We start from the raw sequence: 16,726 nt of genomic DNA on the forward strand, positions 1-16,726 counted from the left end.
GAATAGATAAAGGCATTAATAACCCATACTGTTTACCATGATGTCTTTTTATTCTTTGACAAATCAGACATTCAGAAACAAAATTAGATACATCTGCATCCATATGCGGCCAATAAAAATCTTCAGTTAACATGCGTAATGTAGAAATGATACCTCTATGACCTTGATATGGGGGACAATGAATTTCATTTAAAACAAAAGATCGGAATGGAATAGTAACACACAGTCTCTTTTCAAAGAACATGAATCCATCATTATATGATAATGAATCAACAGGAATGAAATTATTTTGAACTAATTTTTGCCAATCAGAATGAAAAGTAATATCCTGGTGATATGTATCTTTCATAGCAATCAAAGAATCAAAAGATATGATAGAAATGTTATGAATTGCAGGTCTTCTACTCAATGCATCGGCAACTACATTTTCTTTTCCAGGTTGGTATTGAATGATAGGATGGAAACTTTGAATGAATGAAGCCCATTTGATATGACGGTCAGAAATTTGGGGTTGGCTAAGTAGATGTCTAATGCTTTGCTGGTCAGTCTTTATCATGAATTCTGAACCCATTAAATAATGCTTCCATTGTTTCAATGCTTGGACAACTGCTAAGAGTTCCTTGTCATAAGTGGAATATTTGAGCTCAGAGGATTTCAGCTTAGAACTAGAATACGCTATTGGATGGTTGTCTTGCATTAGCACGGCTCCTATTCCTGATCCGCTAGCATCGGTCACAACTAGAAAGAATGGTCTATTAAAGTCAGGCAATTGTAGGACAAGGGCATTGGTCAATGCACGTTTAAGTAAATCAAAAGATTTCTGCTGGTTTTCAGTCCATTGATAAACAATACCTTTCTTAAGAAGTTTGGTCAGTGGTAAAGCAAGTAATGAGAAATTACGTACAAACTTCCTATAGAAACTAGCAAGACCAAGGAATGAGCGTAATTCATGTACATTTTTAGGAATAGGCCAATGCAATATTGCGTCAATTTTCTTAGGATCAACTTTTATTCCTTCTTCTGATACAATATGTCCTAGATATTCTATTTCTGTCTTAAAGAATTCACTCTTGTCAGGATTTGCAAACAATTGATTTTCTTTCAGTAATTGAAAAACTAATGATAAATGCTCATAATGCTCTTTTTCACTTTGACTGAATACTAAAATATCATCAAAGAAAACAATCACACAATATTGATATTTTAGAAAAATACGGTTCATCATTCTACTGAAAGTAGCAGGTGCATTAGTTAATCCGAATGGCATAACTAAGAATTCGTAATGGCCAAACTGTGTTCTGAATGCAGTCTTAAATATGTCGGATCTATCTAACCTCACCTGATGATATCCAGATTTAAGGTCAATTTTACTAAATATAGAAGATCCTTGCAGTTTGTCCATAAGGTCATCAACTCTAGGTATAGGATACCTATTCTTTACAGTGATCTTGTTTAATGCTCGGTAGTCAATACACATCCGATAAGTATTATTCTTTTTCTTGACTAAGAGCACAGGTGCACCGAATGGGGAACTGCTAGGTCGAATTAAACCTCTATTTAGTAATTCTTCTACTTGACTCTGGATTTCTTTTTGCTCTATTTGATTTTGCCTATATGGGGCTTTGCAAGGTGGTTGTGTGCCAGGTATTAGGTCAATCTTATGGTCTTCTGGACGTGATGGAGGTAAACCTGGTGGTAGGTCTTCTGCAAAACAATCCTTAAAATATGCAAGAAATTCCTTATGCCTAGGGTGCATATGAGTTTCTTTTGCGTGCAATTCATTCACCCAAATGAGATATGATTTAGTGTTCTTGCGTAGTGCACGTTTTGCTTGAGTATGCGAAAGCAGTGGAAACATATGAGATGCATGCATACCAAATAATGTAATAGATTTTCCTTGAAAATTAATATTCATTGTGTGTGTGGAATAATCTATATTGGGATTATGTTGGTGTCTCCATGGCATTCCTAGAATAATGTCGCTAGACTGTAATGGGACAACTAAGAAATTTCTTCTTTCAATATATGGACCAATTTGAATTTCTAAATTTTGAACTTCTTGTGTGCCATTGTACCTAGTGCCTAAAAATGCAGCTTTTATGCGATAATGCGTAGGTACAGTATGCAATTTCAATTCCTTTACCAATTTTGCTGAAATAAAGTCATGCGTACTACCGTCATCATGCAATACAGTTCTTTCTTTTCCATGCACCATACATTTCATAGTCAACAATGAATGTAAAGTAGGCATACCTGGTAAAGTGTCGAAAGTAGTAGTAGGATCATCTTCTTCTTCAGTGAAATCCGGCATATCCTCATGCTCGTCCTCGTCCATAGCTCCAAGGTAGTTGATATGTGCTGATGGCTTCTTTGAATGACAATTTGCTGCGAGATGGCCTGGCTGGTGACACTTGTAACATACGATAGGCTTGGCTTTGGTCACATTATTTGCAATGGCTGGGAGTCTGGGTATATTTGGATTTGCTTGTTGGATAGGCTTAGGATTTGGATTGATAGTGGATGGTAATGCAGGTGGTTTAGGCCAATTCTTGCGAAAAGATGGTGATGAGAAACGACCTGGATTAAACCTTCTGAAATTTGAATTGAATTGTTTAGATCCATAATTACCGTTTGCTTGGAATGGCTGTGGTCGTCGATCTCTTCCACGTAACTTATCTTCAGTGTCGTGAGCTAAGGAGATGGCATCTTCAAGGGTAGCAGGCTTGAACATATTCACCTCAGCGTAGTAATGTCCAAGAAGTCCAGACATGTACTTCCGCTTATGGGTCGTCTCTGGTACGTCTTCAAGCATGCGTAGCTGTAGAAGTGCATTCCAAAAACGCTCTGTATACTGTGGTATAGGCTCACGGTCGCGTTGTTGAAGTAAATCCCATTGCTTGATAGCCTTCTCATGAAATTGCGGTGGAAGGAAATTTTGCATGAACTTCTTCTTGAAATCTTCCCATGTAGCAGGACATTCTATGCTCTTGCGGACGACAGTCCACCAAAGTGAAGCGCTATCTATCAGATGATTAGTAACACACTTGATTTTATCTTTCTCAGGATAAGTTTCCTCATGGAAATAGTCATCAAACTGGCTAATGAATGATAAAACAGTCTTTCCTTCTCTTATGCCATTGAAAGTGCGAAACTTGAAACTTCGTTTACTTATCTTGGATTCCTTGCGAATGGTTTGTGCTTCAAGAGTGGCGTCGATGGTACGGCGTATCAAATCTTCAGCTTGGGGTTCTTCTTTATCAGTGGACGCTCCTTGTAGCTTTGTCAATTGCGCTTGCAAGGCTTGCCTAGCTCTTCGCTCTTCGTCTAATTGCAACATGATAAGATCCAGCTTTTGTTCCATGGTAGGCTCGGGTAGGTCGTCTTCAGCCATAGGATCATCCATATGTGGGGTAGTCATCCTGTAAAACTCAACAAACCTTTCTCACTCAAAATCAGTTAGCGGGATGAGCGTAGCTCAAATTTGGGGTTACAAGGCTATGTATTTTTGGGTATTTTCTTCTTCAATTTTCAGAAATTCTGAAATATTTCTGTCTCTGTTTGCTGAAAGTACTTCAACGAAGTTGCAGATAGGTAAAACAGCTTGCTGCGAACAACTTTCCAGTTCTGAGTTTTTGCAAACGAACAAGTCTTCTAGGAGTTTCGAGCGTTAGTCAGTTCTGATTTAGTCTGACTTGCAGAGTTGCAGACTTAACAGACTTGCAGGGTTGTGAACTTGCTGAACTTAGCTGATTTGCAAGACTTGCAGTACTTGATTAGTGTCGACTTGCGAAACTTGTGTTTTGGAGTGCGTGACCCAGAGTTTTTTGACTTATCTGCCTTCACTGACTTGCAGAGTATAGAGGTAACTTAAGCTTAATTAGTTAAGCTTAAGCTAATAAGCTTAAATAAAGAAGCTACAGGCCGCCGTTTTTCTGATCGTGGGGGGGGGGGGGGGCCGTTTTTGATTCCGCCGAAAATTTCGGGGGTCCTCCTCTTGACGACGAGTTGAAGATTTGAAGCTAATCAAGCTTCTTAAGCTTAAAACTAAGCTTTTTGATGAAATAAATAAAAAATTTCTCACTGGTTGATCACGACTTGTTCATGGAGTTGAGGGAGTGGTCCTCCGCCGACTGAGAGTGGTCCTTCGCGATCTGAGAGTGGAAACAGGGGTTCTTGATCGCCAGAAGTCTGCCTGTATCGACGGTTCGCGACGAGATTGACTGTAGAGGTCGTTTGTTCCTGGAGCTCCGCCTTCGCTCGAGATTGGTAGCGATTGGAAGCCCTTGATCTCTGCTCCGCTCTGATACCACTGGTGCGCAGATCGGACGCAGGTAGCTCACGTAGTGAATTCCCAAAGGTCCCCAAGAACAAAGCACTCTACTTTTTAGCACAAAAATCAATGTAAAAACAAGCACGACATGAGACAAGAGACAAATTGGGTTGAATCTCCCCCATGCCTTGTGTGAGCGCTTCACAAAGCATGTATTTAATATATATTTTCAATCTTTTTGCTCAAAAATAGCCCAATTACAAAAATATACAAGCTTTTAGCTTTTGAGTTTGCTTTCTACCAAAAATAGGAAAATAAAGCTAATGGACGGTGCCCAAAGAGTCTGGCACGCCCAATCTCAATGTCCAAATAAAAATAACATATCCAGGCGCATAAGCGCATACAAAATAATAATAAATAGTCGATGTCTCTATAGACATAATCAAAATATAGGCGTGGCGCCTATCAAAATATATCCAAAGGTCGGAAACCCGCTAGACTCCAATGCTTTCCTCCGCCACTGCTGCTATCTCTACACATCAACTGAAGCATTCACAATCGTTAGTAAAATAACACAATTAAACCGACAAAAGTGAATACCTAGCAGTCTTCAGCTACATAAATAAATCAACTGGTTAGAAATAAATCCTAACCTTAATTTATTACGAGTGCGCACTCTAAACTCATAAACGTTTATTAATTTAATATGCATTTTGCGGAATCACCCGCTATGGAATCACCCATGTACACACTAAATTAATGAAACGCCCGAAAAGGACAGGCGTCCCCATCAACTTCTCGCACAAAGAATCCTCTTTGCGTATGAGCCCCGGTCATCTAAGTTTACGGAATCCACCGTAAAACCTCACGGAATCCACCGTGGAATATGCCTCCTGGCATCAGAAACTTTGGTTTCAAGCTTTGCTTCACTGTGCGAGTTATTAATATTGAGAGTTTGCATGCAATGCTTGGACAAACTTAAATTTCGTTTGACCGTAAGAACGTCATTTCTCATTGTAACATCTAAGGATACAAGTTGTTTCTAATTGTTGTGCAAAGCAAGTTGTTGTGCAAAGCAAGTATAGATACAAGTCTACAAGTCTGGTGCGTGGTCATTGCATGTATATACGAGTATGTATTTTTTGACGCAAATGCATATTTGGCCTTTTACACATGGATAAAAGAGAGAGAGAGAGAGAGAGAGAGTGTGTGTGTGTGTGTGTGTGTGTGTGTGAGTGAGTGGATACAAAGGAGAGAGGTGTAAACGGGATGAGAGATAGAGGGGTTGAGTAGAGTAGAGTAAAGCATGTTATATTTTTGTGATAGCATTATCCACTGCGATAGGAAAGTGAAGCTGTCGTGCAATAGCACAATAGCTTCACTCCCCTCACACCTCGCTTCACAACAGCTTCGTTGCTGCGAAGCAGGATAATGTTTCTTTCACACAAAGCACAACAAGAACACTAGTACTATATAGTAGTGTTCATCAAGATGCAACAATGAATGATACCAAAAGCCTACAAGACTTAAGATCAAGTACCCTTGCCTAAGAACAAGAAAGCTATAGACTTATACAAATTAACTATACAAGTAAGCTTACAAAATTAAACATAATACAAACAGTTTAATTGGCATGTTTAAAGCTAAGCAAATTGCCAAAAGCTATGCTCAAACATGTGGCATAGTTTATATATATAAATCTAATCCAATTGCTAAAATGAATTGTTAAATTGTGACTACTTTAGCAATAGCCAAAGGTTAAAGCTAACAACAAATGAATTTTAAAAATCTCTTCTTGCATGGTATATATATACATCTAATCCAATTGCTAAAATGAATTGTTAAATTGTGATTACTTTAGCAATAGCCAAAGGTTAAAGCTAACAAATGAATATTAAAAATCTCTTCTTGCATGGTAAATTGGAAGGTGTAAATGAAACAAACCAACAAATTATGATAATCCAAGGCACTACATATATTTGCAAGTTTTTAAAGTGGACTTTACATCTGACCAACCAAGCATCTAAAGCATGATCTGATAAAATCAACCAAAGCATAACTTACTAATATTAACTTATAATATTTTTAATATCAATCACACGTATATTGAAATAATTAAAGATTTTAATCATTAAAGATTTTAATCATCACAGTTTTTTATATGGATAGCTCGGTTATATCAAGTGACAATTATAATGAAGCTACTAAAGATTCGGCTAAGCGAAGATCCTATTCGATAAGATATGATATTGATATCTATATTTATGGACAAAAGATGAATCTAATAAAGATAACATTAAAGAAAAACGACTCACAAGTTTTCTATATTCTTTTCTTTCTATTTATTTTCTGCCTTCAAATAAAATTTTAAAAAAACTTCAAAATTCAAGATGGATAGTTGCAAGGAGTCCTTTATATACTTATCCAAATATCCAAATAATCTTTCCCTCCCAAACTTATATCCTCGACTGAACACTCTATACTACAAAAATTAATCTTCAAAGACATACAATTATTTTTTCATAAAGATAAATCTAAACTAGTCAAGTTCAACAAAAAATAAAACAAATTGGGACTCTTCCATAACCTACCCTTTCTACAACATCAAGTAGAACTGATAATCGTCCATAGCCTTGCCCTCAACCATGAGGGTCCCTTCCTATTTCTCCAGCTACCTTTTAGATAGCTCAAGATGAACAAACATACAAGCATTGCACGTGTAACGTTACAAACATACCACATTGCATTGCATGTCAAGTTGGTTTAAACCATGATATATTGAGTTGGTGAAAGAGTTATACTAAACGTTACAAACATGCCACATTGGATAAATTTTCTAACATATTCATATTCCTTTTGACCTCAAGTCCCAAAGATACTAAATTTGCCACAAAATTCCACTTCACAACAAGAGCAACAAGGCTTAGTGACATTGAAGTTTAGCAACAGTATAAAACTTCACGGAAACCAAGTGAAAGGTTAGTATTACTAAAACGCTTATACAAGCTAAAGCGTTGCGAACAAAAGCTATACATTAGCTATTCATGTCACTTTCCTTCATTTTTTCTCACAATTCTCAAATCAAAACAAGGGGCGATAACATTTTACTTTATAAATAAGAATCTGAAATTGAAGGAAAGGCGCGTCCAAACCATCAACTTTCAAGTGTCCTGCAGTGATATGGAATCAATGACAACAGCGACTCCCCATTGCATGCAGGAAGTGATCATCCATTCCTCCCTACGATTAAAATATCTCAAAAAGAGACTAGCACGCGACAACATAGCTCTTGCGGCTCGATACGGAAGGCTCAAACTAACACGGTAGCAGAAATGTGTGAGAGCCTCGTAAAGCTCGGTGTACTGCTAGGCTCAAAATAACGTTTATTTGACGAGTAGGTACGTGTAAGATTAGAACTGAATAGAGGGCGTAGCGACAGGAGCACAAGGAGAACAGGAAAGAAAGTGCCTCAGAAGAATTAGACTCTGATGTTAGCTTGCTCAAACTTTACAGCCTGCTGTCGGGCGAGATCAGGAGAGACGAGGGCATCTTTGAACTGCTGCCTCACCTCCTCAGGGCCCCAAGCGAAGTTCTGCACAGTATAAGCGTTAAGTAGGGAGGCGGTCCCCTGACGAGCCAGATCGCTGTACTCGTCCTGGTTCGGGTTGAGTAGCGCTTGCATCAGCGTCATCCGGCTCCCAAACACGGAAGCCGCCCGCCCTCCGAAGATCCTAGCAAGACTGCCAAGTGCCGACAAGACACTAGGCCACTTGGCACCGCTGCCCTTCCAGTAGCTGCAAACAGTTGCATTAGATCATCAGCATTACCAATGCACGTGAAAACTTACGTCGCCTCTAGCTACGTAGAGCACCACTACCAGACCCCATAACGTGTCGTCAAATACTTACTCGCACGAGCCTCTACCGCCACCGCCGCTGTATCCCCCCGAGGGCGTGCTGGGCGGCGTTAGAACCACTGGAGTGGGGGACGACAGTGGAGACCCGGTCACCGGGGTTGTGATTGGTGTCCCCACCACAGGAGATGATATCGGAGATCCCACCGCAGGAGACGAAAGGGGAGAGCCGATCAAAGGTGACGATACGGGCGAGCCAATGGTGGGAGAAGAGCCAGAGCTAGGTGTGGAGCTGCCGTAGGGAGGACTCAACACAGGAAAACTGCCAGAACCAGAGGGTGATGTGTACGTCGGGGGAGCCTCTGTCACCGGAGAACTCCCGGAAGAGGGTGTTGTCGGAGTGTACGACGGAGGAGATTGATCGACAGGTGAGGAGCCCGATGGTGCGGTGGGGGTTGAGTATGTGGGGGAGCTACCAACTTCGGGAGAAGATCCCGACGACGGAGAGCGATAGACCCCGAGACTGCGAGCCGAGCGTTTGCCGAAAGCCGATGGAGTGCAAACGGAAACGGTAAAGAGAAACAGAAAGAAAAGAGCCTTGCGCTCCATATTGAAGACTCGGACGTAGTACGTCGGAGGATGAGAGAGCCTACTCCAAGAAACAAACTCTACATCCAATCCAATCCCTGGAGAGAAAAGAGAGAGGCATGACTCTAATTTATAACCAAGAAACTAATGCCAACTCTTCCTGTAAAGCAGCAATGCACCCTCGCACATTAGAAAAATCTATACTACGACGAAGCCAGCCTGCGGCATGCCGCGCCCATGTGCCGCCGCGCCGCATTTAAGCTGCTCTCGCCAAATTCGCGCGCTCATTGTAGTTCAAGACTCAAGTAGATATTAGGTCTGTTGATGTCATTCACTGGAATTTCATGCTAGGGACTACGGTCTTCTGTAGCTCTGGCACCTGCGTCCTCTCTCTCTCTCTCTCTATTTAATGATCGTTTCGGTGGCAGAGATTTGGAGCGCGAATTCCAACTCTCTCTCTCGGACGCGCATGGGGTTGGTGAAGCCTTTAAATGGTCTGCTTCCATGTCCTTGATAAAATGACGTTGGAGTACTAACGAGGGAAGTCGGTTCCGAGTCTCTCGAGTCCCAATTTCACTTAGCTTCTGTTTCTCAAAAATTATCATATATCCTCACCCATAGCACCTAGCTGCTAGCTATGTATCTATACGTCGATATTTCAATGTGCAATATCCGATCTACGACAAGGAGATTGCAAATAGTTTTTTTTTAATAATGCGCTCATAACATAATACTAGCATTCCGCACAAAATTGACGTGCAACAGTGAACGAACTTTAATAATCTACTAGTGCTCTGCGAAGCGGCGAGCGAGGTAACTGTGTTATCGCACGGCAATTTCGCCCAACAATTTATTTCTCATTTTTCTCTTTTTCCTCTCTCTCTCTCTCCCCTCTCCAAATTCCCTATGTCTAATTCACTCTCTGTGCCTTCTATTTTAGTTTATTTTTTCTTCTTTTCTAGTTCTCTCTCTCTCTCCTTTTTTTCTCTCCCCGCTTTTCTTCTCTCTCTCTCTCTTTTTATTCTCTCCCCTTTCTCCTCTCTTTTTCTTCTCACCCTCTCTTCTTTTTTTCTTTTTTTTTCTTCTTCTTCTCTCTCTCTCTCTCCTTTTTCTTCTTCTTCTTTTACTTTCTCCCCCCCCCCCCCCAAGTCTCTCTTAAAGTATGTAAATTTTATCTTTTCCCTATATATAATTCTCTCTTTATGTTTTTCCTCTCTCTCTCTCTCTCCGCCCCCTTTTTTTCTTCTCCCATTTCTCTTAATTTTTCGTTTTTTCTTCTCTCTCTCTCTCTCTCTCTTTGAAATTTTATCTTTTTCTTCTCTCCTTCTCTCTTTTTAATTATATATTCTCTCTCTCCCTTTCCCCTCTCTCCTTCTTCTTTCTCCCTTCCTCTCTTTCTCAAATAATATTTAAATTTTAAAATGACTTTTCTCTTTTCTCATTTTTCCCATCTCTTTTCCTCTTTCTTCTTCTTATTCTTCTTCTCTCTCTCTCTTCCCCCTCTCCTTTCTTTTACTTCTCTCTCCTCTTTTTTCCCTTTTTTCTCTCTTTGATTTCTTTTCTTTTCTTTTTCTTTTAAATTTTATATTTTCTCTCTCTATAATTCTCTCTGTATTCAAATTCTCTCTCTTATTCTTCTTATTTTCTCTCTCTCATTTTCTTATCTATCTCTCTCCCCCTCTCTCCTCTCTTTTCCTTCTTTCTTTTCCTCTCTCTCTCTCTCTTAAATTTTATAGTTTCTCTCTCTATAATTCTCTCTCTTTCTCCCTCCCTCTCCTCTTCTTTCTTTTTTGCTCTTTGTCTCTCTCTCTCTCTCTCTCTCTCTCTCTCTCTCTCTCTCTCTATTAAAAACAAAGTTTTTCTTTTTTCTTTTTCTTTTTTTTCTCTTTAAATTTTTTTTTCTCTTTCTTTTAAATTTTGTATTTTCTCTCTCTATAATTCTCTCTCTATGTTTAAATATCTTCTTCTTTTTATTTTTTCTCTGTCTCTCTCTCATCCTCTCTTCTCTCTTTTCCTTTTTTCTTTTCCTCTCTCTCTCTTAAATTTTATATTTCATCTTTCTATAATTCTCTTTCTTTCTTTTAAATTTTATCTTTCCTCTCTCTATAATTCTCTCAATGTGTTCAAATTCTTTCTCTTCTTCTTATTCTCTCTCTCTTTCTCTCTCTCTCTCTCTCTCTCTCTCTCTCTCTCTCTCTCTCTCTCTCTCTCTCTCTCTCTCTCTCTCTCTCTCTCTCTCTCTCATCAAACTTAAAATTAAAAGTAGCTTATAAAATTTACAATATAGAATGCCAAAAATACAAACAATCTCTTCAATGCATTATACTTATAAACGTTTACACTTACACAAAGGTAAGAAAAACATATTTGCTTTGCACGATACTTAGAAATAACAATGTTATACTAAAAAACGGATCATAATTGAAATAGAGACCAAGCACCACAAAATGACTTTCTCTAATAAGCAATAATCATTTTTATCTCCAAGCAAGGTATTCACAAGTGTAGTAGAGCATGATGCCATTATCATTAGCATCTTTCTATCGATCATACTATGAAGAGAAGGTATAAGATATCTTGCTTTCCATTGGTAAGCCACGAAGGTCAATTTAAGACATCCTATATTTTGTTCATACACGCTATTATGTCACTACGCAGACATAATATGAAAAACCGTGGAGTGCATCATTATACGGCTTTCTTATTGATCTAGAGAGTCAATGCCATATTAGTCATTAGTGTTAGTATCCATAGTATAGATAATTCCAAAATACAAGATTTTTTTGACAAGTTTAACATATTTTTAATATTTTGAAAATGTTTTTTGTAAATAATAGAAAACTTCTAGAATAAGGTGACATGCAAAAAGCAAGTGGCTTTTCAACCAATTTTGGAAAATTTCATACAAAAAAGAGGCTTTTCGAAACCGCGCAGCGCACAATCATAGTTTTCAAACAACAAACAATAATCCGAATAAGGAGAAGAAGAATGAGCAATCTGGGAGAATTCTAACCAGGTGTTTTTGTATTTTATCCCCTTTTTTGGAGCCAATAGAACCATCAGATTTACGGTCTTACCAATAGAGAATAAGCTAATGTTTGCTGCATATTTTTTGTTTATCAGGGAGCTCCATGAGATCTAATGCTTGGAAGTTGCTTCCCAGTAGTCCTAGACAAGGATTCTGTTTATTATCTCTCAGATTCTATCAATACATAGTGCTTTGATTCATTAAGCTTTGCCTTTATCTTGTGTACCTCTTATATATTCTTTTTTTCCTATTCTATATTCTATTCTCTACTTCATTCTCTCTCCGATCCTCTGTGGATACAACCTTTCAACTAATTCTCTCTCTGGTCCTCGGTGAATACGACCTTTTGACTAAAACCCCTCTGACATTGGTGAACGCGATGTGAAAGGTCGTCAGAAGGAAAGATAGGATGGGAGAACCTTCAAGGATAATTTTTAGTGATGTTTTGCAGCAATTAGTGCTGAATATGAACATACTTACGCAAGTACAACAACAATAGGTGATACAGGCTTCTGCTTAGATAGAAATTGTTGTGATGAATGCTTCGCAAGTAGTAGAGCATGAGATGAAGTTGTTTAATGGTAGGAATGTATCTGCATATTTGCACACATATTGCTTAAAAGATGGATTTCTTCGGGGTGGGTCAACTTGCATGGAGCCAGTATTTTATATGGGTCACTATACTAGAATTGAAAGCTCGAATTACTGAATTATATATGCAAGATATTGATTGGGTAGATTTTAAGAAGACACTTCGGAAAGAATTTTACATTGAAGACACTAGTTCGATATACCAGTTTGATTACCTGCAAGACTTTCTAGAAGTGGATTCTAAAACCCAATAAGGATTTTGTGGCTACAAATTTATTAAGAAATTTTGAAAGTCTATTTCAGCAATTAGGTCTTGTAAAATAGAAAGCTCTTGCAAGTCAGAAAATTGAATTATTTATACAAGTAGTAGAAGCTTGATGATTTGTTAAAGGATTAGACTATAGAGGCAAGGCTTAAAACAAAGTGGATACATGTTAAGAAAGTTATTACTGTACTGGCAAAAAAATATAGAAGGAGAGAAAGATTCCATATATCTAGCTTGATGGCTGTGAAGTTGTTATATTCGTGAAATAATTAGCTGGGAATCATCGATAGATGGACGTAGATAGATATTTAGTGTGTACATATTTAGCAAATGTGCAAAACACATATGTACTTGTGGAAGAGAAACAAAAAAGAAATAAAGATAATACAGAGACATCTAAGAGAGTGACAAGAAGAAGTGTGGATCAATCGAAAGCTGCAAATTAGACACATCCTGAGCATGTTATGGAAGAGATTGGGCAAAAGCAAAAACAAGATAACAAACAAGAGGGAAAAAAGAAGAGCAAGTAGCCAAGATATAAGCTACAGTCTAATATTGAGATAGCCATGGATCTTTAAAAGGTTCTTAAAGAATATATTTAAAACAATTGGGTGAAATTCGCCATAGGAGAACTGTTTGGCATTACCAAGCGGGAATTTCATAATGAAATCATTGACATAATTAAGAGGAAGCATCAGTTTCTTGGTGATACCACTAGTGCATTGCTGTAATTTGAAGAGAAAATTAGTTTGTTGGACATTCAGGCTAAATATGAGCATGATGTAAGTGTTGGTTTATCTATGCAAGATATTGCTAATTAGTGGAGACATCATGTGAAAAAGAGAAGAAAGTGGTTGAAAATACATTGTCTTGTAGTAATATACATGGTGAAGTAAGGCAAATATAACAATATGGGGAAGAGAATCTAGGATTTATTCCTCGGAGTCATTACATAAGAAATCACTAGGCAAGGGCTACCACTGAAATGATAATGAAAATAGGGGAGCGTAAAACTCTTATGTTGCTTTACTTGACCATGGGTCCAAGATTAATATCATTGAGAGTGGATTGTATGAGAATGGTGTTGCATGGCTCGTGGACATTGATCATGGTTGACATATGAGGGTTACAAATAATTCTTTAGGGGAACTCTATGCTGCACGTCCTAATGTAAAAGTGACGATTGGTGATATACAAGAAGAGCAATACTTCTTTGTGCAATATAGTTCCTCGTATGTAGTGATTTTAGGACACCCCTGTATTACAGGAGTGCGTATAGAAACAAAGGTGCTTAATGATGGTTCTATTTATGTAAGAGTTAGAAGCAAGGATGGGAGGAAAGCAGTCCAATTTCTTACCATTTGTATTAATCATCCTAGGAATTGGGATATGCTTTCAGAGTCTCCTTTGCCTCCAAACGCAAGGGAATTTAAAGATCTGGATTTTCATTGAGTATTGTTGTTATGCGAGGCTACAATAGTGTTGTTCAAAGGATGTACTTGCCTCTTGATAGAATGAAGCATGTATTTACTACTAGTTATTCTCAGTTTATAGCAAACAGTTCACGTTGGTTTAAGCCTATGGAAGTTATGTGCAAGGCTAAATGCATATCTATGAAACGAGCTACTAAGGAACTGAGAGTATTGGGATTGTTCCTTGAAAACAAAGACATTTCAAGCCTCTTTTATGGGCTGAATATTACCGACACTATGGTTGAAATTTTAGCAACCATACTTACTAAAAATGAGGTTGAAAATAGTGTTGTCAGTATATTCTTTGGATATGTATGATGTTATAGCATTATTTGCTTTGCAAGAAAGATTACAATGGACTAAAGCAGTTGTGGAGACAAAGTATAAGACAATTGACAAAAATGTGAAACCAATTGCTTTGTCTCTTCTACTTGACAATGAGAGTCTATATGAGAAAGTGTTAAGGCAGCCAAGTTTATGGGATCCTAAAGATATATAAGATCATTAGTTTACAACTGAAACATTATAGGAATTGAAAGTTGGTGCAGAAGGATTTCTTTGGTCTGCTAAAAGAGATTGTTTTATGCAAATGTTGGCTAGGCATGGGAAAGCATTTGCATTTCAACCAGCTAAAATAGGTTGTCTGGATCTTAATGTTGTCTTTCTTATGGTAATATTTACTATGCCACATGTACCATGGAACTTGGGGCTTATTCCAATACCTAAAGCTTACTTGCCAAAGCTAATGGATTTGCTAAATGAAAAGGTTCACATGAAGATCTTGGAGCCCTTTTCAGCCCCGTACTCAACTCATTAGTTTACTGTGCCCAATAAGAATGGGGCTTTGAGATTTATTCAATATATGTAGCCAATCAATAAAGTGACAATAAGAAATATGGACGCAGGTCCTATGGTTGATTGATTTGCTGAGGCTTGTGCGGGCAGAGTGATCTATTATTTGGGTGATCTTTACTCAGGGTATGATTAGCTTAAGTTTTGCAATTAAGAGTATGGATATCACAACCATGAAGACTCCCTTGGGGTTAGTATGAATATGTACTCTCTCCAAGAGGGTGCAACGAACTTAGTGGCACATATGCATGAATATATCTGAGGTGAGTAGATTCTTGGGTGCATGTGTATTCTATTTGATATGGATCCCTCAATTTACACATGTAGCTAATGCTTTATATCAGCTCTTGAGGAAAGGTCAGAGGTTTCACTGGGAAAGGAAGCACAAGAAAGTAATGAAGAAATTGAAGCAACTTTTAAAATCTGCTTCTACATTGAGAAAGGCTAATTATTCACAAGGAAAGTCTATCATTATTACTATTAATACAAGCCCAATATCAAGATTGGATGGGCAATTGGGCAAGATAATGAAGGAAGGGCAAAGATATGCAATTGATTCTAGTGCTAAAGTATTAATTGAACGATAGAGAAGGTATCCACAGGTAAACAGAATATTATGGGGAATTGTGACAGCCCTTAAATGTGATAAGGAGTATTTTATGGGTGCTTGTAGAGTCATTGAGAGTGATTGTTTGTCAGTATTGGATATGATTACTAGTTGTGCTACCCCAGACATTGCTATGGTCCGATGGATTGCATATATCAAATCTTTGAATCCTAAATTTTAGCATATTGCACGAAGAAATAACCTAGTGGGTAGACATGTTATCTCGAGCATTCTATAAGAATGAAAATGAAATGATGGATGAGAAGGAAAAAGATGACTTTCTTGCAGCTGAAAATGATGTTTTGATTGGTAAAACTAAATTGGCAGCTATTGTAACTACATGTATAGCTCTCATGAATGCAAGGATGACATTAAATGTCATAAATATAACAAGTGGTTTATCAAGTACAAGTGTTATAAGGGTGAATTTGGCAATGCAAGGAGTTGCTACAGTATTAACAGAAGCTTGGACAACAAAGAGAAAACACTTGAGATATTATATGTTTATTGTGTAGAAGTGTTTCTAGAAGATAAATATGCAAGAGAGTGGCTAAGAATTGGTCAATACCTCAACACATTAATAAAGAGAGATGAGTGGTCAAATGAGAAGCTTAAGAATATCAAGAGAAAAGCCTATGGGTTTTTCTTAAAAGATAAGTACTTGTGGAAACATGCTAAGAAGAAACAGGGTATGCCATTGCGAGTTTTGGGTAGCAAAGCTTCACAAGTAAACGTTATGCAAGAATTTCATGAAAGATTATGGGCTGGTCATAGAGGTGTTTGGGATACTTTTGCAAAGATCAAAGAAAGATATTGGTAGTAGAGCATGTATAAGGATGTTACTCACTTTGTGGAAACATGTACGACATGTCAAATGTATTCATATGTGAGACATCGGGATGGATTGGAACCCATATATCCCTTGTCTCTTCATTTTAAGTGGGTGGTGGAATTCGTCATGATATTTATAGGTCTTTGGCAAATGAGATATCTCACACTTGCCTGTAAAGACTTAACTAATCATGTGGAAGGGAGAGCTCTATGCACCAGGATAACAAATGCAGTGTGCACTTTTCTCTTAGAAGTGATTTTTTATTGGTATGGCTGTATGCAAAAAATTAAAGCAGATAGGGGTGAATTGGGATTCAGATGAAGCCCATGATTTCTTTGCACAGTTAGGGATAAATCTTGCTTTAACTT

General features: G+C 38.0%; 1 protein-coding gene across 1 annotated transcript; it reads right to left on the reverse strand.

The window, feature by feature from the left end:
* Positions 1–7,630: 7,630 nt before the first annotated feature.
* Positions 7,631–8,988, reverse strand: LOC148041377 (uncharacterized). The gene is made up of 2 exons (XM_087679134.1): positions 8,179–8,988; positions 7,631–8,064 (listed from the first exon to the last, which is right to left on the reverse strand). The coding sequence occupies exons 1-2, from the start codon at positions 8,730–8,732 to the stop codon at positions 7,749–7,751; spliced, it is 870 nt and encodes a 289-aa protein (XP_087535260.1). The 5' UTR covers positions 8,733–8,988; the 3' UTR covers positions 7,631–7,748.
* Positions 8,989–16,726: the final 7,738 nt, after the last annotated feature.

The sequence above is a fragment of the Lygodium microphyllum genome, chromosome 1, assembly GCF_053477565.2.
Source record: "Lygodium microphyllum isolate KBCC chromosome 1, Lygodium_microphyllum_v1.1.10, whole genome shotgun sequence".
Lineage (NCBI taxonomy): Eukaryota > Viridiplantae > Streptophyta > Polypodiopsida > Schizaeales > Lygodiaceae > Lygodium > Lygodium microphyllum.